A 25072-nucleotide genomic window follows, 5' to 3' on the forward strand; every position below is an offset into this window, starting at 1 on the left:
AATTGCAGATTGACGCCAATCTGTGGGGAACGTAATGGATATTTGAACGCACGCCAGCACGCCACGCCATTGCTTTCACAAAATGTTAAAATGTTAAATTTGTCAGCGGAATTCTATTTAACCTCGAAATTATATAGTAGCGTATCTTTGGAAGTAAGAATCTTCTGTAAATACATTTTATACGGATTTGATACAATATCATACATATATAAACAAAGATCCTACTTCTGCTCACTTGACGTTTACGTTAGGATTACCAAATAGTGGTTACACATAGTTGACGATGGAATCATCAGCGTTACAACACGCAGAGAGTGTTTGCGTGAAGGTTGAGCCCTGTGAGGCTGTGTTTATAACGGATAAGCCAATGTTTGAGGAAGTGTCCGTGAAAGCCGAGTCTTTGCTGGATGATGTGTGTGTAAAAGAGGAGTCGCTCGGCGGGAGCCCGGCGGACGCGGCGGTGAAGGTGTACGCCGATCACGCCCTGAAAGATGAGCCCGTTCTTGGCCCCGTGGTAGTGGACCGGCGCAGCGTGCGCCACGCCCCAACAGGTTAGTTGTAGGTTCTAACTCAGCCTGCCCTTAAAATACTTTCCGAGTCTTTTAAGTCCACAGTTGAGTCCATATTTTGTTTTTTAAGTGCAACGCTTAAGAACTCAAGCCTCTAAATAAAGACTGTCAACATTTTTGTAGGTTTTAACTATTACTAGTAGCCAGCAATTGATAATAAACATAGATGATGAACTAGCTCTGCAAAATGACCCCACACACATTGTGCCGAAGCGGGCGGGGCCTCCACTTTGTGCCGCGGAGCTATTTAAATGTTACGTCATGGAAAGGGCCACTAGGAAAACGGGGTATAGGAAAACCTGTTACTAGATGGGAAGACGAAATAAAAAATATTGCTGGTCAAAACTGGATGCGAATAGCTCAAGATAGAGATGAGTGGAAAACTCTGGAGGAGGCCTTCACCTGTGAAGACGGGGTTCTTGCTTCATATTAAAATTCATTTTAAAATAATTTTAGAACTGCTATTGGGAAGCTATAAGTAATTAAGTTTATTTAATTAAGTTTGCTTATGTTGTTTTTTGATGTTGGTTCTAAAATTATTTTAACTTAACTCTAAACAACAATGTTACAATGTTAAAATTTCACAAGAAATAAAAGGCTATTTTATTTTTATTTTATTTATAATGCATGGTTATATTGTTCTAAACTTTTTATATGCTATACTTAGTTATAGTACCTAGTTAATAAGGAAAGTTTGCATGCTTCATTAAGTAAAATGTACGCACTTAAAATTACTTACAGACTATGTTTACCACTACATTTTGCAAATAAATATATCTTTATCCTTAAAACTTCATATTAAATACACTGCAACATAAACATTAATAAATAAAAATATTTGAAAATACCAAAGATACTACAGTTAGACCAAGATAAGTCTGCAACGATTTTGATAGTGATAGCACACGCAGTGCAAGTGTTATTTATACGTCATAATTTAATAAAAGTTTAACGTTTAAAATAACCCTTGCACTGCGGGTGCTATCAAAATCGTTGCAGACTTGTCATAGTCATATAACACAAATAAGATTAACACTGCAACAATTTTTTTTAGATTTAGGGAGAGAATTTTTCTGAAAGCCAGATACGAATAAAAGCTTGTATTGATAAAAGACGTGTCTGTAACCTTGAAATAGTTATTCCTTTTACAAAGGGGCTAAGTTGTTGTTTAACTTACAACTTAAGGCCCTGGATACATATCAATATTAGCCTCATTTAGATTTTTTTTTTTCATAATATGAAATTACAATATAAATTATATTATACCTGACGCGACCAATGATGAGCCCTATGACAGTTTATTTTTGTATGGAGTAACTGTCAATGTCAAATGTTTTTGGACTTTTTTTGGTACGTAAACACTTTTTTATTTAGAAAAATAACAATTAGGTTAGAACATTTATCTAGTAGCCAAAGTCCAAATTTACTACTAATTTTAAAATTTCTTTATATGCGGAAGGTTCAGTATCATACTACTCTCCACTTTGATGGTAGCCCCTTAAACCATTTTCTACCCTCTGATGAAGAGTCGTTCATTATTTGAGAAAATCTTTGTTATTGTTGTGCAACCTCTAAAAATTTACCGATTATTATTGTTTTTTGGCTACTAGGGTATGTGTGGAAAGAGAAGAGTCGTGGGATGTATGGGGCCGAATACATTGCACAACTCTTCTCTTTCCGAACAGACTATAGTATTTTTTTATCAACGAGAACAAGATCAAGTCAGATGAAAATCAAAAATTCACAAAAATTAAGCACCTAGACTATGTAATTATATGTAAGGCGCGCAATGTCGCTACGTGGGACAATTGTCCCCTAGTCTATCCCTGGTTCAAACTAAACTTGTGCCTGATATTAGATATTTGAATCCTGTATAATGCTACATGATTAATTATATTTTACTTTTAGTAATATAAGGCATTTTTGTTACAGGGCAAACTCCACAGAAGAAATCAAATGGTGGACACGAAACTTACCAATGCACCCACTGTAAATATACAACAGTTGAAAAACTATGCTTAATTAGGCATTTAAGTAAGCATACTAATGAGAGGCCGTATAAATGTGACCAGTGTAGCTATACTTGCAGCGGCAAGAGTATTATGGAAGTTCATGTTAGGAAACACACTGGGGATAAACCATATAAATGTGACCAGTGTAGCTATGCTTGCAGCTACAAGGGTACTATGCAAGTTCATGTAAGGACACATACTGGTGAAAAATCATATAAATTTAACCAGTGTAGCTCCAAGAGTGCTATGCAGGTTCATGTTAGGAAAGACACTGAGGAAAAGCAATATAAATGTGACCTGTGTAGATTCGCTAGCAGCCAAAAAAGTAATTTGCAACGTCATGTAAGGATACACACTAGTGAAAAGCCATATAAATGTGACCAGTGTAGCTATACTTGCCGCTTCAAAAGTATTTTGCAAGTTCATGTTAGGAAACACACTGGAGAAAAGCCATATAAATGTGACCAGTGTATCTATACTTGCAGGTACAAGGGTACTATGCAAGTTCATGTTAGGAAACACACTGGAGAAAAGCCATATAAATGTGACCACTGTAGCTATGCTAGTAGATCCATGAGTACTTTGCAGGTTCATGTTAGGAAACACACTCAGGAAAAGCCATATAAATGTGACCAGTGTAGATTCGCTAGTAGCCTAATAACTAATTTGCAACGTCATGTAATGATACACACTAGTGAAAAGCCATATAAATGTGACCAGTGTAGCTTCGCTAGCAGCCAAATGAATAATTTGAAAGCTCATGTCCGGACACACACTGGTGAAAAGCCATATAAATGTGACCAGTGTAGCTATGCTTCCAACCACATGAGTAATTTGAAAGTTCATGTTAGGAAACACACTGGTGAAAAACCTTACAAATGTGACTTGTGTAGTTATGCTAGTGCCCACAAAGGTGCTTTTAAAAGACACAAAAAGCTACACAATAGTTCGTCCCTTATTTTGGGGCTTTAAAAATAATAACGACAACCCTCTAAATATATTGATACTACCCCAAAACACCCTGACTAAAATTTTTCAGGTCATGCCTGTAACGGGAACCCAAGTGCAATTCGGTACTTGCATCTAAAATCCCCACACAAACCACTATGAAGAAATTTGTGGCTTTCCATTTCAGAATCCTTGTGCACATGGAGCAGCTTAGGCATGGAACATCATATTTGGTTGACAGTAAATTGGTAATTTTTTATTTGTTTTCTGTTCACATCGAGATTTTGTTGTGAAATAATATTTATACAGTATAGCAGATATGCGTTCATATGAAAGAAGTTTTTAGCAAAAATGTATGGATTCGTCATGTCCGTCCGTATGTCACAGCCACATTTTTCCGAAACTATAAGAACTATACTGTTGAAACTTGGTAAGTAGATGTATTCTGTGAACCGCATTAAGATTTTCACACAAAAATAGAAAAAAAAAACAATACATTTTTGGGGGTTCCCCATACTTAGAACTGAACCTATTCAGCCTCATCGGAAACCGGGAAGTGGGTCAAATTTAACTTGCAAGATTTGTCCCATATATAGTAACAGGGCAAGTTAAATAAAAGCTTGTAAAAAAAGTTAAAACTAGACAAAAAGCGGCCAATTGCGAGTCGGACTGCGCCCATGAAGGGTTCCGTACCATTTATGACGTATTAAAAAAAAACTACTTACTAGATCTCGTTCAAACCAATTTTCGGTGACAGTTTGCATGGTAATGTATATCATATATTTTTTTTAGATTTTTCATTCTGTTATTTTAGAAATTACAGGGGGGGGGGACACATTTTTTCACCTTGGAAGTGTCTCTCGCGCAAACTAATCAGTTTAGAAAAAAATGATATTAGAAACCTCAATATCATTTTTAAAGACCTACACGCGTATACCCCACACGTATGGGTTTGACGAAAAAAGATTTTTTGAGTTTCAGTTCTAAGTATGGGGAACCCCCAAAATTTATTGTTTTTTTTTTCTATTTTTGTGTACTTAAAAAACTTAATGCGGTTCATAGAATACATCTATTACTCTATAGTAATGTACTATTACTTACTAGTTCATAGCATAGGTAATAAGTTTAGTTATAATTAAAACAGACTATCTATGTTATTTGTTATAACTTGCAACATTATTATTGCTTACTTGGTTGGAAGTGCAATTTAGAAAATTTGTAATAACTACTATCTAAGTAAGATATTGTGAACAACATGTATTGCTACACTCTTTCCAGGGTCATTTGTACCTATGTATTATACTGGTATGCAAATAAAAATCTCTATGTCTAGAATCTTCACCAATGGTAGTAAATAAAAAATTATTAAAACCACTTGCTGATTCCGTGTTATTCGGAAGATATCAACATTTTAAAATTATACTCAGCTGCATTGACATATGTAGTATGTGTGAAATGGAATGTCTCTCTGGGGTGTGTTGTGTCTTGTGTATTGTTGAGTTCCAATAAAATAAATCTACAAAATTTAGTAGTTTTAATCCAATCCAATATATAATAACATATATCTAAGGACGGGCCTTACAGGCAATAAGAATAGGGCCAGTACAGCGGGGTCACGCACATGAATTCGAGCCAATCGTGCAGTCTCACGCCACAACGCGATTGATTTGATGAGTTCGCATCACGCGCGCGATCAGTCGCAACTAGTTGCACTAGACTGCACGATTGGCTCGAATTCGCGAGTGACACCAGGAAGGCCCGTCCTTAGATATATGTCAATGCAGAGTTATCACCTCATTTATTCTGATGCCAGTAATATTTTGTAACTGGATCTATGAACCTGAAATTATATTATGTTAAGAGCTACTTCATTACAAAATACTAAATATTCGCCATCGTCCATATGTGACGTCGTGGCTGAATATAGATTGTCATTCACAAAAATAATAGTATGTATGACAATATGAACCAAAGCACGCGTCTTCGTGAATGAGATGATCTATAATGAAGTGATTGTTTTAAAGCTATAGTTTCTTTTGGAAGTGGATACTTCTGTGATTTGATGTTGTTGAGGGGTCCATATTGAATATTTAATAATTTTATTAATTGCAATTGCAACATTATTTCTACAGAAATCTAATGATTAGGCGGGTCCACATACAGCGCGTGCGTTTTTCTCGCCTGAGCGCGCCGCCTCGGCCGAGGCACGTCTATACTGGCCGGTTTGTGCGCGAAGAAATTGCCTCGCTCTGTGTGGACCCGCCTATTATATAATTATTATTGTATTCGTAGAATAATGTTTTTTTTTTTAATTTATAAATCTTTATCTATATAATAGAACTACATTTTTAGTTAACTATTCATGATTCGATTACCTATAATTTAATAAAGATAAGATATAGATAGTTTATTTTTCAAGTAGGCGGCTAGCCCATGATGGGCGCGACAGTCGACAGGCGAGAAAACGCCGCGACGTAGAGCTTTCTCGCGAATCGGTAGCGTAAGACAAAGTATTTTTTACATTTCAAATATCGTTAACGATGTGCTGATATTCCGTGGAACGGAAAACGATTATCGCCAGGGCTATAACCGCGAAATCCGAACATGGAACAGTTTTGACAGAGACGATTTGCTGATATTCCGTGAAACGGAAAACAATTATCAGGCCCGAAATCTGGACTGATTTCGGGCTCGATATCGGGAAGTGTCGATGTAATTGTCGCTTTATCTTAAAGTGCCAAATAGATCCACACCACCGTGAAACGGAAAACGATCATCAGGCCCGAAATCGGGACGGATATGTAAGTGGCGCTTGTCCAGATGGACGAAAAAAAAAATGTAAGTGGCGCTGTACCTTAAAATGACTTAATTGGCGCTTAACAGTCAAATAAAGTGGAATCGGCGAGCCATATCGGTGTTCGCGACCACACCATCTGTTTTTAACAGACACTTTAATCAGATTCGGAAAAAATCCCGTCTGTAATGGCCTTATGGCAGGGGTTCCCAATCTTTTTCAACATGCGGCGCAGTTATAAGTTTAGTATTTTGCAACGGCGCCCTTGTAAATTTAAAATCACGGTCGAAAAAGAGTGATACGACGCTATATTATTTACCGCTGCGAGCGCTCAAATAGGTACCCGCGAATATTTGTGGTTTCGGATAATGATAGAACTCACGGCGCCCCTCTTTACTTTCTACGGCGCACCAGGGCGCCGCGGCGCACACTTTGGGAACCCCTGCCTTATGGCTTAAAATTTCCGAACGCACCAAATCTGACAGTGACAACATAGCAAGCGAACTGTCAAATCAATCATTACGTCGCTTGCTTGTGTTCTTATTCTCTTTTATTCTATGAAACGAGAAACAATGGCCAAAAGCGTACAAATTATAAACTGATCAATATTAAAACTTAACGGTAGAGTAAAGTGGAATCATGGATATAACACATAATGCAGATGACAAGTCCTCAAATGAGGACGCGTTATTATGCTGCCGCGCCTGCCTGTCGACCGACGGGAGATTGTTCAACATACATGAATACAAGCTTGCAGACGCTTTCGCTCACATCACTGGAACTCCTGTGAGTATAAACTGCAAGATATGGATGTTCTGTTGGATTAAAATGTTAACGTAATGCTGATCAACAATGTCTCTTATGATTAATGACAGTTTTTTCGATCTGACTACTGTTTTTAGTATAAAATCTATTAGAAATAAGTTACATATTTTTTATTACGGCGCAACCGTACAATGTGTGAGGTTGAACCTTACCTTACCTTGAATCCCAAGAGAGCAAAGAGGAGGCTTTTACTCAGAAGAGGTCTACAACAGAAAAATCCTATGAAATTTAAACATATGTACAGTCAAGTGTAAAAATATGGGTGTACACATCTTACTCAAAAATATGTCCCATAGCATCTTATTCCAGTGCAATAAGAGCGTAGTACCATATTTATGAGATGATTCTTTCGATACATATTTTTGCACTTGACTGTACCAAAACTATAAAAATTATCTGTATTTATTCAATAAAGCTCAAATAAATGTATACTGTATGTATTTTAACATTTTCAGAGATAATGAGAGGTAGGATTAAGTTTTACCTATAAAAAAAACATGCGCTCTTTCAATCCTAATAGGAGAAAAAAGTAAACCTTAAACTTTGAGTCTATAATAAATAAAATAAAATAAAATAGCCTTTATTACTGCGATAGGGTACAGTTTTTTTTTTTACATTATATTATATAGTGGACAGCGATCACCGGGGTCATTGGTCTCTATGGGTGTACCGCAGGGATCAATATTGGGGCCGTTCCTGTTCCTTATCTACATTAATGACCTGCCTTACCTAGTAAAGACCCACCATGACATAGTATTGTTTGCAGACGATACTTCACTTATTTTCAAAGTCAAACGACAGCAACAAGCTTGCAGTGATGTAAACAATGCTATTTCTAAAGTAGTAAATTGGTTTAATGTTAATAATTTATTGTTAAATGAGAAAAAGACTAAGTGCATTAAGTTTGTTACAAGTCACATAAGGAATGAGCAAACAGGTGTCATTGTCAAGGATGAGGAATTGGAACTAGTAGATAGCACAGTTTTTCTTGGTATAACTTTAGATTCTAAACTACAATGGGGTCCCCATATTGCTAATCTCTCGAATAGACTGAGTTCTGCAGCTTTTGCAGTGAGCAAGATCCGTCAGTTAACAGACGTGAAAACAGCTCGATTAGTTTACTTTAGTTACTTTCATAGCATTATGTCATATGGTATTTTACTATGGGGTAGTGCTTCAGAGATAAATACCATTTTTGTTCTGCAGAAGAGGGCTATTCGTGCAATATATAAAATGTACCATAGAGACACACTTAGAGATAAGTTTAAGGACATTAACATAATGACAGTACACTGTCAATATATTTATGAGAATATTCTGTATGTACATAAAAACATTGCCAGTTTTAAGAAAAACTGTGAAATACATAATATTAATACTAGAAATAAGCATAAGCTCGCAGTGCCCTTCACTAGGCTCCATAAAATTAAGAAATCATTCATGGGTAATTGTGTAAGATTTTACAATAAACTTCCTAATATTATAACTGAATTGTCTGTTAGTAAATTTAAAAATTATGTAAAACGTAAGCTTATCTCTAAAGCCTATTATAGCACACAAGACTACATGAATGATGAAACACCGTGGGATTAAGTGTGATTGTAAAGAATGAATTATTTATTGTTATGTTATTAATGATGAAATTGATAATTCAATATATATATACCGTATTTTTTGACATTTAGATTTTATTCTAGAAAGGTTCTAGACTAGTATTTTTATACAATTTTGATGTATGACGATCTTTTTATGAAATTCTTATTATTAAGTTTACCATATCTATAATAGTTCAATGTTTTTTTTAGAACAATAATAACTGCATCAATAAATTGCTCTGATATTTAGATTAAGATGATATTTGTAAAATTTGACGATTTAAAAGTGCTTGTTGCTAGGCCTATTTGAATAAAGAATATTTTGATTTTGATTTTGATTTTTGATATCTCGCAACTCAGTTTGCCTCCTGGCAAAGGCCTCCTCTAAATCTCTCCAGTGGTTCCTGTCCATAGCCGGTCTTCTCGAAAACTTTGAATCTAGTAAACTTTTTACTGGCTTTTACTCCCTGCCAATTTGCACAGGGTGAATTCGCCAATATCGGTGTTCACTTTCACAATTCAAATACATATACGAGAGTTGAGAGAGAAAGTACAGTCACCGACAAAAAATGTTTTGATTGTAGGTTGTCAAGGACAGGCAGCCGCAGCACCTATGCGCGTACTGCGGCGCGCGGCTTCTTAAATGCGCATCCTTCAGAGACATGTGTCTGGAGGCACAGCAAGCGCTCGCATTGGTATTATTTAAGGAAAAGGTAAGCTCTTCTCTATGTAAATAGGCAGGCCTAGAATGGCCAGTGTAGATGTGCCTCGACCGAGTGCGCCACATCGGCCGAGGCATGTCTAAACTGGCCGTTTCGTGCATGAGGACCCGGCTATTTACATTTTTTATTGTAGCTAGTTAAGCTCCAAGAGAATTGCAATTTCAACTCAGTAATTGATTCTAGTAATAGAGAAAATGAAATGAAATATTGACAACCTGTCTGGCCTAGTAGTGAAGGGGGGGGGGGGGGCATTTATTCGTGTGATGAGTATGTGTATGGATTCCTAAGTCATATTTATACATTATATATAGCATTGTCTAAGTACCCACAACACGAGGCTTATTGAGCTTACTCCTACTGATAATGTTACTTACTAATAATGTCCTATAATATTTATTTGTTATTATTGATTTAAATACAAATGTGTATATAATATAAATAATTGTATGACTACATAAAAAACACTAATCGAAATATTTAATAAAAATAATATGGATTGTTGAAATGAATATGTTTACCAACATAGTACTTACTTTGAGCATGCTCATTAATTTTAATATTTTTCAATTATTTTCTAGTTCGATACACAAAATATTAGCAGAATAAAGCCTCCGTCCATCCAACTTAATCTCGCAATTACCCACGTCGAAACCACAGACTATAAAGATGCTCCAGCAGAAGACATAAAACATGAACCTGACATAGACAATATAGACATAGTAGACATCGACGGCATCATAGGCAAGACTGATTTGAAAGAAGAAGTTGAAAAAACTGACGATAAAAGACCAGTTAGGAATAGGAAAAGAAAAATTGTAACAGCCAAGAAACCCCAAGCAATTAAAATTAAAAACAACGATGAACCTGAAGTCAGTATTTCAGACACTAAAATTAAAACCGAAATTGAAATTGAGCGCATTAATTATGATGAATATGCAGTTGAAACTAAGAAAGAAGAAATAGAATCTGATGATAATATTGATGATGTAGATAGCGATAGAGATTTCATAATTGCTAAAACGCCAGTGAAAAGAACTGCCGTTAAAAAGAAAGTAGGTTTAAAAAAAGAAGCTAAGAAAGACACAAAGACAGGCAGAGAAGTAAAAAGGAGAAGAAAGAAGGAGGGCAAAAGGAAGTTTAGGGATCCAGCCAATGACAACATGCCTATATTCGATTTTGCTAAGTTTGAGAACGCTCATGCAGTTAAAATTGTGACTTTAACCAAGGTAAGGACCATGACAGTACATGAAGAAATGTTTATTGATATTGATTACTTGTATGTATTTTATAGAGAGATTGTGTGTGCAGGAGGAGCAAATGGAAGAGATAAACCTACGGAAGAAGACGAGGAATTATTTAGAGTCTAATTTTCGATGTGACGACTGCGGGAGAGGTTTCGACGCAGACGCGGCCTACAACAACCATCTGCTGCGGCACAGCCCTGTAAGTTTCATCGTAATGGCTATAATAGGAATGATGAATTAATAACAGAATCTTGTTAAATAGATAGAAAATGTGAAATTTATCACAATAAATTGGAAATTATAAAAATATGGAAATTATTAAAATAGGTTTCAAAAATGTTTTAACTTCCATATAAAAAAAATAGTACCATTTGATTGCATATATTTTATTTAAAAACGCAATATTTTACTGTCAAAATAGCAACTTCTTTGTCTTTAACTGATCGCGACATCATGCTTTTATTTGAATATAAAAAAAATCATGCAACAATTTACCTCAAATATAAATTTCTAATTATTTTACTTTTAGAGCGAAGGCCAATATCCGTGCGAGATCTGCGGTATGCGCTTCAAGCTGAAATGCATGTGTCAACGCCACCAGGACGTGCATCGATTGAAGTTTATATGCAACGAGTGCAACTATGTGTCCAGAGACAGGTTAGGGCACCACACATACTAGCCCCCTATGCAGTGTTGTCACATACAATTTTGCCGAAGTGGTAGAATAGGGTGCAAAAATAGGTAGAAATGGGTGGTTTTAAAATGAAAAGTAGGTAGATGTACCACTCAATAGCAAGTAGGTACATTTTAATGATTAAAAATGTGTATTAAATGTTTCAAATTATTTATTAGTTTTTAATATTGTTATGTTAGTACACATGTTTATAAAAGAAATTGAAACAATAATAGGATTTCCATTGTTTGTAGGTAATGAACCTGCTTGTATAATTTGTTTCTTTGGCAACTTTTCACTACATCGAATCTAAATTCGGTAGAAATTAAGTAATGTTCCGTCACATGTATTGAGAATTGCTTACAATTGTAACATTTTGAAAAATAGGTAGATTTCAGGCCAAGGGAGGTAGATAGGTAGAACGCTGGCAAAATAGGTAGATCTACCAAAAAGTTGGTAGATGTGAAAACACTGCTACACGGCATTGTTAATTTTCCGAAAAAGAAACTATTTTTAATATTATTTTTATTTTTATAAAAAGTAATTAAATGTTGCATGTAGCGTTGTTGTAACACGGGCATTACATTTAACTCAACCAAACAATTGAAACTGTGACATATCAATGTCATTTCAAACATAGTTATTATTTATTTTTTATATGCACATGTTCTCGTCTAGTCAGATCATTATTTGAGGTTCTCCCATTTGTACAAAAATAATGTTCATATTAAAAAATTACCAAGGTTTAGTGCTAATACTAATGTAGTTTACTTTAATTTTATTTTTAAGAAAATATTTTAGAATAGCTAAATCCAAACACAAGAAAACCCGTTTGTGCTGAAAGAAGAAATAATAGGGAAAAAATATATGTGGAAAGGGCTATTAATAGGGAAAGCAGCACGGCTCTGCCAATGTACTTACAATTCTGCTCCGAGCCCATACATGCAGACGTACTGTGCGAGGAGACGTTTTTAAAAAGTAAAAAATGAACCTTTAAAAAACTTTGTGTCGAAACACTTATTTCATATAATTGCGTTTGGCCGCTTGGAGAGCCTTTACACCTATAAATCTTCTTAGCACCTATTAGTATTTTGTCGGACATTGAGACACCTTTTTACATTTCCAAATTTAATGAATTCTTAACCATAGAGACTACATATAGTTTAGTTTAGTTTAGTTTCTTTATTGGTAAAAATTTTTTTTACAGGTCACAGTTATACATAATTCTATATAAAAATTAACAATGAAAGTTTACGGTTCCTTAATAGTTATTACAATATATTTTTTTTTTAAATTATCTCCTTCATAAAATCATCGACAGAATAACATGCTTGGTCTAGTAGTAAACATTTAAGTTTTTTAGCGAATAACGAGTCGCTTTCAGTCAATTTAATGTCATTAGGAATTTTGTTGTATATTTTGGGCCCAATAACACTGAATGACTTTCGGACCTTCGCGAGTCGTTGAATAGGAGCGACTGGTACGGGCAATCTGCGGCTATTTACATCGCGGGTACAGGTTTTTATGTATGTTTTAAGGTTTGTTCTAACGTATTTGCAAGCTTCTAATATATAAACGGCGGGTAGTGTTAGTATCTTATGGGTCTTAAATAGTTCCTTGGCGGGGTGATCGAACGGTTTGTTGGAGATAACACGCAAAGCTCGTTTTTGAATTTTGAAAACCTTGTCACGATTTGCGGCCAGACCCCAGAGATCAACGCCTCGGATGAGGATGGAGTGAAAGTATCCGTAATAGGCCTTTTTCAGGTTTTTTGGAGATAGGCTTGGCGCGAGTCTGGACAGGGCGAAACACGCAGAAGAAAGTGAGTCACAAAGCTGGTCTATGTGAGAGGACCATGTTAACCCTGAGTCAACGACATATCCCAAGTACTTAGTTTGTTCCACCTGTGGAACTAGAATAAAATATACATCTCTGTTATATTGTAGTAATTATCTATCTAAATGTAAAATTTACCCAGACGTTGGCTGTTGTATTGTATTGTACCGAAAACAAACCGAAGACAAAATGATTTTTAAGTAAAAAATATTTATATATTTTTTTTTTACTGTAAATATTGTATTGACTTGTATATAAATCGTCTTGATTACTTGTACGAGTATATACTTTTATAATTTGTCGATCCAGGTATCAAGCGAGAAGGCACCACGCCATGCACACGGGCAAGACGTACGAGTGCCAGCACTGCGGGAAGGTTTTCAAGTAAGTATTCTCTGGTGTATTATTTGTCTCTGGAAAAATACTATTCATACCTTAAGGAATACTATCTTTCTCTTCCTTAGTTTTTTTTATTTTTATTAATGATACTGTTGTTTCTTTATTTAATTAATATTTGTTATGTATGTTTATGGTTAGACGTATTTAAGTATGTTTATGCATATTAATGTCTTGTCACTTTTGCAACAGTTTTGCCTAAGTGTAGGAGATTTTGTTCCTTGCCTCTACCTTCCATTGTTCTAATGAAGTTTTATAGAAAAAAGTAATGCTATATAGAAACACGTTTTTCGTTTACAAACCTAATATTAATGAAACATTGCGGGTTTACAGTTATTCACTTAGTAGTGTAATCCTTTATATGTGTTATAAATTAAATATATACTACGAGGAATCGTTCGGATTAATCCCTGTCGCTTCTTTTCGCCATAAACTATGGAATGAACTGTCGCCTGCGGTATTTCCGGACCGATACGGCCTTCAACCTTCAAGAAAAGTGCGTACTCCCATCTTAAATTCCGGCAACGCACTTGCAACCGCTCTGGTATTGTAGGTGTCCATGGGCGGCGGTAATCGCTTACCATCCATCTGCTCGTTTGCCGCCTGTATCATAAAAAAAATCTAAGTAAATTTCGCGAGTAGAGTGAATATCCAGTAAAAACCAAACCTAATTTTTGTCTTATTTATCAAACTACGGCGAAATGATCTGGATATTGTATGTCTTATATATCAGTCTACGGCGGTTAAAAGGTTAATAGGGTTGTTTCCATCTACAAATCTTAGGGCAGAATTGTATCCATATAAATTCTTTTGGATTATAAGAACATGTTAAACTACTTTTAGGGGACCTGTAATGACCATATTTTTGTAAATATTGATTTTAAAATATCTTTTAGCACACGTCACGTGACTAAACTCGAAACGTCTTTGAAGATTCTGATGACGTCACAACTCTCGGATTGACACTGTTGACAGTTAGGCGATAAACAACAAATGACAAATGTCAGTAGACAGCTCGTATCTTCTACGTGTGTATGTAGTTATGTGTCAAACCGTAAACTGTGACGTCACACAATTTTCAAAGAGCGTTTTGGGCGCGAAAGCATCCGTCCTAATATATTTTGTTAATTTAACATATTTAAAGCCGTTTTTAGTATAAAAGTTGAATTTTAGGGCAACTTTTAGTTAATATAGAACGTAATACAAGCGTTTCAAAAAATTGGAAACAACCCTATTCAAGCAGAATCGTAGTGCAGAAACATGCCTCACGAGCACGTTGATGTCGTTTGATACACGGATTTCTCAAAAGCCATAAGACAGAGAATTTGAACCTTATTTCAAAGTGACAGGGTTCAATTTTTCATAATTTTCGACACCATTTATGTCCACTAAATGGGTCTTTGCGGCACTCAATGCGATGGACCAACCAAGTGAAAGCTCTCACCGGGTCACCCCTGAATCTGTGCGCGCGGCAGGCAATAAATAGAGAAGCATGGCGGGAAACAGCGAAAAAAGCCGTACAACGACCGCAATGACCACGACTACTCTGACAAGAGTATACGACTAAGAAGAAGAAATGGGTAAACTAATTATTCTAATCTCTTCTCAGTAAAAGTTCAACGTATCTGTCGCACGTGCGCATGGCGCACCCCGCGCTGAATGCCGCGTGCGACGTGTGCGGAGAGACGTTCGTCGGCCAGCTGGGACTGAAGCTACACAAGAGCAGGGCGCATGCAGAGGTGAGCGGGACGGGTGTACATCTCTCTCAGTCACACGCGTGGCGCGTGTGATACTTTTATGAAACTCATTTAATTCGTTTCATAAACCCACACTCATATTTTAATTCCTTTCATTATGTAGCAATCACATAAACTACTATTTTATTATAGTCTAAAATAGTGATTAGTTAAGTTCAGCTACTAATAAAACTAATGTAAGCACATTATTTACACGCGTCTCCTTTTTTTAGAAACCGCAACAATTTAAGTGCACGACGTGCTCCGCAAACTTTGTCAGTGTAGAAGCACTGAACAGACACACAGACACGGCCGCCGAGCACGGCGACCTGCGGCCGTGCGAGCAGTGCGGCGAGAACTGTGCGAGCGAGGACGCGCTACGGGAACATGTCAAAGAGAGACATCCGAAAGAAACCTATAACTGCTCAGAGGTTAGTAAGCTTTTCTTCCAACACGTCTGACAGGTGTCTGAAAAAGGTAACTTTTCAATAAGTACAATTAATATTCTCTATGTCTAATGGTATTTTATGATTCTTCTGTCATCCAATATCTTTATGGATTTTCCATTCAATCAGCTGAAAAATGGTCCCACAAAAGTAATGCTCGAACGGCTTGGGCACGACTTTTGCTCCCAGTCTCGTTTCGGCCGTCGACAACGACAACTGTCAAACATGACGAAATGTTCTGTGAAAAAATGCGCTTATAATAGCGAAATAATAAGAAATAAGGATGACATGTATTTCTTTCAGTGAGGTCTATTGATATCTTAACAGAACTAATGTGAATATATACAGTGTACAAGTTAGTTATAAGTCATTTTTTCTCTTTCTTTCTCTATATGTATTGTACCTCTATAACTGTGTACTTATACTGAAATAAATGATATTCTATTCTATTCTAATACGTCGTAAATTCATGGTATTTTAAATTCGTTCACTCGCTAATCTCGCTATTCATTTTGACGTTTATAAAATGATCAACTTACAAAAACGTCATTGAACCATAAAGTATTCAATGTTTAGAAACCTGCCGCCTTTGCTAATTTGACACTTAAATTGTATCACATTAAGTTTAATTTTGTATGAAATACTTGTCAAAAATTATAAAGAAGCGTTATTAGCATCTATTAGAACGCATTATAATGTCAGTTTCCTCCATATAATTTCACATATTTCTTTGGCAATGGGCGTCCGTTTGTTTTAATACGTCAATAGGCGGGTCCACACAAACCGCCCAGTGTAGACACGTCTACACTGGCCGTTTTGTGCGTGAGTAAATTGCCTCACGCGTACGCTCGCTCTGTATGGGCCCGGCTAATGGGATTTGGATACAACGCTAGACCTCATTTTTTTTATTCGTAAAGGAGGTATACGACAATAGGGTTGTTTCCGATTTTTTGAAACGCTTGTATTACGTTCTATATTAACTAAAAGTTGCCCTAAAATTCAACTTTTATACTAAAAACGGCTTTAAATATGTTCAATTAACAAAATATATTTTGACAGATGCTTTCGCGCCCAAAACGCTCTTTGAAAATTGTGTGACGTCACAGTTTACGGTTTGACACATAACTACATACACACGTAGAAGATACGAACTGTCAACTGACATTTGTCATTTGTTGTTTATCGCCTAACTGTCAACAGTGTCAATCCGAGAGTTGTGACGTCATCAGAATCTTCAATGACGTTTCGAGTTTGGTCACGTGACGTGTGCCAAAAGATATTTTAAATTCAATATTTACAAAAATATGGTCATTACAGGTCCCCTAAAAGTAGTTTAACATGTTCTTATAATCCAAAAGAATTTATTGGGGTACAATTCTGCCCTAAGATTTGTAGATGGAAACAACCCTGTTATATTCTTCCAATTTTTGAATGGCTAAATCAAATCATGTTATTTCGCTGGCGTAGAAACAGTACAAATGCAACTGTCTGTCAAAGAGATTTTATTTTGTTGTTAGTGCGGTATGTCGTTCCCGAGCGCCGCGGCGTGCGAGCTGCACCACAAGCGCAAGCATTTAGGCCAGCGCTACACCGGGACCAAGATGGACCGCGCTATGCGCAAGCGGTGACTATATTACATATTAAGACGGAAGGGCACGACCGCCCCGAAACCGCCTTTCCACACAAACGTAGTCCCCATTTTCCTCTCTGGGTATGAGCATAATTGAAAATATTGCTACACAATTTGATGCGTTTTAAAAATAGCTATGTGGCCCGGACCTATAGGCAAACGCAAAGACGGACGACCGTACATGCGATAGTCCGATGACATTCCAAAAATTGCTGGCCCAAAGTGGACTCTAACAGCACAAGACGGATCTAACTGGCTCTCTCTGGAGGAGGCCTCTACCCGAGAAGGGGTTCTTGCTTCGAAGGAATATGCTTAGTGTTATTTAAAAATTCGATTTTAAATTTAATTTATGTAAAAATATTGACATTTTTGACTACTTATCATAATGATGTACATTCCTTCCAACTTTAAAATCATGTTGAAATTGTAATTACTTGCAAGAATTAAAAGTTTTTTTTATCATACGGTCGGGCGTATGATTTTTTCGATTTTTACAAGCTATTATTTAATTTGCCCTATTCGTATGTATAGGACAAATCTTGCAAGTTAAATTTGACCCACTTCCCGGTTTCCGATGAAGCTGAAAATAAGTCGGGTGAGAATGCAATATTATGGTACCATCGAGCTGATCTGATGATGGAGGCAGAAGGTGACCATAGTAACTCCGTGATAAAACAACGCAACCTAATTGTGTTTGGGGTTTTTAGAATTGTCTCGATGAGTACTAGTTGCCTGTGGAAAGAAAAGTACAGTCAGCTATAAAAGCTTGTACGAAAAATTTTGTTTATAACTTATTTAAATATTATAAGAGTTAGAAGCATTAAAAATTAGTATCAAACTTTTTTCGCTCTTAACTTTTATATTAGTGTTTTTTTTAGTGAATAGGCTACTACTGAATCGGTGAGCTCCATCTTAGGCCCTGTCTTCACTTTCCATCAGGTGTGACTAGAGCCAATCGCCGATCAGTTTTTAATAAAAAAAAAAAAAAAAAAAGGGTCTGGCATAGTTCTGACTAAAATACATCCAGGGAGGAATATGAGGACTACGTTTGTATGGAGAATCGATCGCCCTCTTTCCTTATAAATACATCAGACTTTGTGGGTATCAGAAAGTCGGGAGAATTTTCTGTGTTTCGATGATACATTTGTTATGGTGTTTAAAAGATTCCTAAGAACCTTGCTATATTTAAAATAGTTTTGATAGGAATAAAGAGGATAGTTGGATTAAAGGGTTATCATCGAACAGATAATTCTCATGTCGAACCACAAATACCTATGGCGTCGCTCCTCAGTGACGAAAACTTATGACGTGGGAACAATGTGAACAAGAGTGAAATTATGTGATGATCTAATGATTATACTCTGTATCTTTAGGTATTTAAATAAAGTAAACAAACAATTTATACATTTCCGGGTAGTTATAAAATTTATTGGTTAACCGACCAAATACAAAACCGTCTGGATCTGTGACTGAACGACCTGACTTTAACCTCATTATTTGTTCATGTAATGTTTTCATCCACCCTCAACTGGCTTAAGGAGCCATTTGAGGTTAGATTATGTTTATTTTTATTTAAATACCTAAAGATACAGAGTATAATATTGGGTCATTACCTATGAAATTGGCGTTTTTGTTCATAAGTATTAGTCATGTCATAGTTTATTTATTTTAATAGTAACTCCGAAGTATTTTTTAATTTCATTAGTGCGCTACATAACAACGATTTTACATACAATTATTTGCTACTTTTATTATTTTATGTATTCAGAATATCGCCCTGAAAACAGCTCTTTTCATGTGCTGCCGGCTCGAGTATTTAAATGACTTATATTTTTCTGTCGGGACAGATTAAAAAAAAAATGAGATAGAAAATGTGCCTTGAAAATGTCTCAGATTACTGGCAAAAATTTGTTTGGTTTGAAAATGCCATCACAATATAATCCGCAAAATTTATTGTATGAAAAATCGAATTTCGTTAAAGTTCTTCATACAAAACGCCGATTACATAGGTAATGACCTAATATTAAGGGCCTGTTTCACAATATCTAAGTAAAGTTCTGAATAAGCTACTTCCCACTTATCTGACGAATAAAGTCATCTGTAGCGTTCTTCAAATAAGTTACTTGGACATTGTGAAACAGGTCTTAAGGGGGTTCACAAAGTCTGATTGGATAGCTAATTAACAAATAAATTAACTGCCAGATAAAACTTCCTGCAAAACTTGGCACTTTATCTACCAGTTAAGCTTATTAGAAGATTGTGAACCGCTAGCGATGACTTTATTCGTCAGATAAGTGGCAAGTAGCTTATTCATACTTGGATATTGTGAAACAGACCCTAAATATAATAAACAGACATAGAAGTTTTTGTGGCAAAAACGAGTGCTTGAGAAAATGAAACATGACCAATAATAACATCGATAAGTCAGTCATAGATTAATAATTCAAAGATGTAAATTCTAGTTGCTGTAATTTACCGGGAAATTTCAAGAATGCAAATCAATTACATGTATTAAGTATTTAAAAATAAAAACGTAAACTGTAGAATACAGTGTCAAAAAATAAGAAAACTACCAATGGGTGTATCAAAGAAGATATCGAACGTGTTGTGTATTTCGCGGTAGCTATCTTTTTATACAATGTTAAAAATATCTGTAACGCTAAGGTAACATCGATAATAGACATGTCGATATTTGATTTTGTCAATCACTTTATTTTGCCACATAAACTTCTATGTCTGATAATAAATAAATAAATAATAAATAAATATTATAGGACATTATTACACAAATTGACTAAGTCCCACAGTAAACTCAATAAGGCTTGAGTTGAGGGTACTTAGAGAACGATATATATAATTATATAAATATTTATAAATACTTAAATACATAGAAAACACCCATGATCCAGGAACAAATATCCATGCTCACCACACGAATAAATGCCCTTACCAGGATTTGAACCCGGGACCATCGGCTTCATAGGCAGGGTCACTACCCACTAGGCCAGACCGGTCGTCGGATAATAAATATATATTTATTCAAAGGTACGCACAAAAGCCGCAGCCGAAAGGAGTGTTCGTGTGTGAGCAGTGCGGACGCGTCGCCAAGGTAAATTTAAAGTTTTACTTGTCAAAATCATTAATTATGATGGAATCGGATCTGCATCCATAATAAACCTGCTTTAGTATAAAATTTAAAACAGATAATAAATAACTAACATGTTTTTTTAAATCTCTTTTTTTTTTGGAGAAAAACAGTAACACAAGGTTTTAACAAATAATTAGAGTACGAGGAATAATGAAGTGTGAGGCCAGCAACATCGTCCACAGATTACTAGATTACCTACTGATAAATCTATAATATATAGCGACAGGTAACAATATAAAGGATATATCGTCCATTTCATGCCGTTGAAGCAAAAATGATGTATTTTAACATACTGGAAGTTGTTTAACACACTACGAATTGAAATAAGTAATTTATTAAGGCGTAGAAAAATTAGCGCTTAATAAGTAAAAGGCACTGTTAAAAATCAAGAATATATATTATTGAATAAACTAACTATGGAAGGTGGAGGTAAGGAATTAAATCTCCATGTACCAAAAAGTGTCATCAAAAAACCTTAAATAAGTGGCGCTACAATACCTAGAATACTTGAAAAAAAAAAAAACAAATAGACAGCGCACTTCACTCCGTCAATAACGCCTAGGTTCTTAGCTACTCTAGCGCTAATCTAGAGAGATTTGGAACTATTATTTATAGCTGACAGCTGGACACTTGCAACAGTTCTACCATAAGAGATTTCACTCCTTTTAAATCCACTCTCCATAAAACTAACAATCTATTATTCAGTTGAGTGACAAGATGAAAGTCAGACTTTTCTGTACTGATTGTCAAGTATCTATATCGGTTAGCCAAAGAGGTTGAGATATGATTAATTATTACGGAAAGACTAATTGGAATCATACTTGGACTGTTCCTATTGGAGATTAATTGACTTATTTATCGTTTTTGTTTTTATTATTCTTGTATTTTCGTAAGTTTTGACATTGTATATTTATATTTTGGATTTTATAAGTATTTACTTACTGTTATTCTAATTGTATTGACAATCCTTATTGGAGCTTTAATTTTGTCATTAGTATTGTTATTATTTTCATTTTTATTTTATTTTGACGAACATGATAGAAATTCTTATATTTTTGACATCAATGCAAATTATTATGTAATTGTCTTTCGTGAAATAAATCATCTAATCTACTCTATGTAGCGTGACGTCATTTTTCCGTCAACGGCATGACATGTACGGTCACGTCTGAAAATATCGACACGAAAAAAGTGCCAAAAATATGTATACACGACATATCGTATACACTGCCCATATATTAAGGTAGTGTATACATATTTTTGGCATATTTTTCGTATAGATATTTTCAGACGTGACTGTACGGGCCCTGGATATGACGAACACAGCTACAGTTATAAATAAGGATACAATAACACCTTCAGATTTAGAAGTAGTTTTCCGATAACATAACGAATAGTTTTATCTGATGGCTAATAAGATAATGAGTGAATCAAAACGCTATCCGACATTTAACTACTACAACATTGTATCAGAACGCGACCCTGCTGCGGTACCACCAGCGCAGCCATCAGGAAGTGAAGCCGTTCGCCTGCAATATCTGCCCGAAGAGCTTCCCCTTAAAAACGGCGCTAGAGGTAAGCGTTAGGCCTATGTCATGACACATATCGCAGGTGTAGAGTTTCTCCCATACACCTGCAATATCTGTCATCCCTTAAAAACAGTGCTAGAGATAAACATTCACTTATTACACATGTCGAGGGTGCTGAGTTTCTCCATACACCTGTAACATCTGTCATCTCTGAAAAACGGTCCTAATCCCTTGCAACGGTGCATCCCTTAAAGGTAAACGTTTAGTTTTTACACATGTCGCGGGTGAAGAGTTTCTCACTTTTATAAATACACAGGTACGCTTAGCACGAGTGCACGGCACCTTTTTCTAACTGTATTAATTAGAAAGGGATGGGTAGTTTATCTTGCGCACGAAAATGTGAATCGATGAATTTATGACTAATTAATCGATGGAATAATTCATTTTTTGTGCGTTCAGGAGCATATCCGATCACACACGGGGGAGAAACCGTACCAGTGCCCCGAGTGCCCGCTCGCCTTCAGCCTGAAGGGGAACTTCAACCGACACCACAAAACTGTGAGTCACCCATTAATTATAACATAAACATAGTACATATGGTGCTACTTTACCGCACTAGTGCGATACTTAACCTTTTGAACGCCAGACGACAAAGGAAAATGCCGTGCCCCGGACGCTGGCTATGACGATTATTTAAGCGAAATTGAACTTTACAGAGTCCCACGTTAGTCCCTATTGCATTGGCGAAACTGTCGGATGTAGCCGTCGTTGGCGTCCTTGGCAAGTCATTCAGATGTCGGCCATAGCCGACGGTGGCGGTCAAAAGGTTAAAACATTACGTAACTATGTGGAAAATTTAAAGGGCCATATGTACTATAAAATGTTGTACGATACATGTGAGAATAGGCAATTCGCAACTCGTGTCGATTTAAAACACTCCCTTCGGTCGCGTTTTAATGTATCCCCACTATTCCTATTTTTCGCACTTGTATCGTAATGTACTATTATTGAACATCTCAAAAATTAAAGAAACAGTAAAATTTACAAATTTTAACAGTAGAGATTATGATGTCCCTTATTTTGCGATTTTTAACTTCAAATACACATACCCCCTATATATAATGATACTACTCCCAAACCTCAAAAAAAAAATCAGGACATACCTGTAACAGTAACCCGTGTCGACTTGCAACTCAAATTCCCATACAAATTACTATAGAACATTTTGGTCAGACAGTAATATATTTTTATTGATTTTCTGTTCGCATCGAGATTTTTTTGTAAAATACGGCAGTAGTATACGCGATTGATACGAAAAAAGGGTATTTTCGTACATTGTATGGGAAAATCGCATGAAAGTCGACACAGGCTGCAGGTACTGGAATTACCTGAAATTTGTTTTCAGAGTGTTTTGGGATAAAATAAACTGATGTAGGGACACCCTAGTAGAGATAAGACAATTGTGTCTTATCGCAAAATAGCGAATTGACAAATTATACAGGTTCCTAGATGTATGTCGCCTTAACATCTAGCCGCCTAGACGTAAACACTTACTAAGACCAATGCAATTTTGATTTGTGAAAATAAAGATTCTAATGGAATTGAATATCTTTTCAGTTTTCGTTAAGGTTGTTTGTGAAATAAGAAATCAATAAGTTTTTGGCAATTTTTTTTTATCGCTGACTGTACTTTTTTCCACAGACAAGATTTGTCCCATATAACAGGGCAAGTTAAATAAAAGATTGTAATAAAAAATTGAAGTTTTCAAACTATACCGTGTGACAATTTAAAATGAAAGAGCGTGCTGTGAACATTTCAAATTTTACTAATACCAAAGGAAATTTGAAATAGAGGAGGATTGTCAAAGAAAACTTTGTAGCTACAGCTAATGTACTGATATCTTTCGAAACATGGTTAAAACTTTTAGAACGCCATTTGACTTTGATCCTTATTAATTTACTGATATTTCTTAGATATCAAAAAGTGGCGCCATTTGATAGGTCAGAGGCCGACGGTATGGCGACATCGTTTCGAGCGACTTTTTGATATTTAAAAAATTTAACGGGACTCCCTCTGGGCGCATAACAACTTTTGTCATATTTTTAATTGTCATAACACTTTATGCACAGATTGGAAGTCATAAAAATCTTTAGTCAAATTTATTCCTGAGAATCATTTGTCGAACGATGGCAGTAAATTTACTATGGCTTCAAAGTTTTCTTTGACAATCCACCTCTATTTCAAATTATCTTTGCTAATATATTTTTTATTACTTTAAGGTAGATAATTTTGAAGTTTTTTTCACACAGGCGCACCAAGGCCTTCGTGCCAACGTCCCGTGCTCGATCTGCGGGCGCGTGTTCTCCACCAAGGCCGTGCTGCGCACGCACGTCAACACCGTGCACCACGGCCAGCCGTGGCCCAAGCGCGACCGCACCAAGCGGCCCAAGAGCGGCCACACCACGCCCAGCAGCGACACGCTAGTGCTCACTCATACTAAACAATAGTTGTTTGTGATTGCTTAGGTCCACTGAGATGGAGCGGAGCAGATGTAGGGAATTATTAGCATTGGTTGTTATCTCCGCTCCACCTCAGTGGTAAGGCAGCTTTACAGCGCATAAATAAGTTTTCATCGTAAATATTTATATACATAATATAATATAGACATTAATAAAATTATACTTAATTTTTTTGCTTTGTCGTTTCATTTATTACAGATAATCTTATAATAGTAAATAAAACCAGAAAACACAATTCATTTAGATGTTTTGTGATTCTTAACCTATATTTTTATAGAACAAAATGCCAAAATAGTAAAAAAAGTAGCTTTTATTACCACCTGTAGGTACTGGATATTTCACATCTACGTGTATGTGTCCCGTATCCGCCACCGCACCAAGCGGCCACACCACGCCCAGTAGCGACACACTAATGCTCACTCATACTATAAACAATAGTACATTGTGCAA

The 25072-nt window shown here is 35.9% G+C and overlaps 2 protein-coding genes across 6 annotated transcripts; both read left to right on the top strand.

Annotated features, from left to right (window-relative positions):
* The first annotated feature begins 47 nt into the window (after positions 1–47).
* On the top strand, positions 48–5053 carry LOC133532570 (zinc finger protein 431-like). 5 transcript variants are annotated; one of them, XM_061871308.1, is made up of 3 exons: positions 48–551; positions 2502–2603; positions 3621–5053. In XM_061871308.1, the coding sequence occupies exons 1-3, from the start codon at positions 284–286 to the stop codon at positions 3689–3691; spliced, it is 441 nt and encodes a 146-aa protein (XP_061727292.1). In that variant the 5' UTR covers positions 48–283; the 3' UTR covers positions 3692–5053. The 5 variants fall into 5 exon arrangements, with proteins under 5 accessions (XP_061727292.1, XP_061727293.1, XP_061727294.1 ...); XM_061871309.1 differs by having other exon boundaries at positions 3717–5053; XM_061871310.1 differs by having other exon boundaries at positions 2502–2558.
* Positions 5054–6815: 1762 nt separating this feature from the next.
* On the top strand, positions 6816–24796 carry LOC133532554 (GDNF-inducible zinc finger protein 1-like). The gene is made up of 13 exons (XM_061871281.1): positions 6816–7109; positions 9328–9456; positions 10044–10691; positions 10774–10908; positions 11239–11366; positions 13528–13602; positions 15224–15353; positions 15584–15781; positions 17314–17420; positions 20472–20535; positions 22048–22149; positions 22563–22661; positions 24413–24796. Exons 1-13 carry the CDS (start codon positions 6963–6965, stop codon positions 24608–24610), a joined length of 2160 nt encoding a protein of 719 aa, XP_061727265.1. The 5' UTR covers positions 6816–6962; the 3' UTR covers positions 24611–24796.
* Positions 24797–25072: the final 276 nt, after the last annotated feature.

This window comes from Cydia pomonella, chromosome 27 (assembly GCF_033807575.1).
Source record: "Cydia pomonella isolate Wapato2018A chromosome 27, ilCydPomo1, whole genome shotgun sequence".
Lineage (NCBI taxonomy): Eukaryota > Metazoa > Arthropoda > Insecta > Lepidoptera > Tortricidae > Cydia > Cydia pomonella.

Excerpts from the sequence above, each read along its gene's own strand:
- LOC133532570 (XM_061871307.1), top strand. The coding sequence starts at position 284 with ATGGAATCATCAGCGTTACAACACGCAGAGAGTGTTTGCGTGAAGGTT. Across the intron at positions 552-2,501 it reads CGTGCGCCACGCCCCAACAG|GGCAAACTCCACAGAAGAAA; the intron begins GTTAGTTGTAGG and ends TTTTTGTTACAG.
- LOC133532554 (XM_061871281.1), top strand. The coding sequence starts at position 6,963 with ATGGATATAACACATAATGCAGATGACAAGTCCTCAAATGAGGACGCG. Across the intron at positions 7,110-9,327 it reads CTCACATCACTGGAACTCCT|GTTGTCAAGGACAGGCAGCC; the intron begins GTGAGTATAAAC and ends TTTTGATTGTAG. Across the intron at positions 20,536-22,047 it reads AGTGCGGACGCGTCGCCAAG|AACGCGACCCTGCTGCGGTA; the intron begins GTAAATTTAAAG and ends ACATTGTATCAG.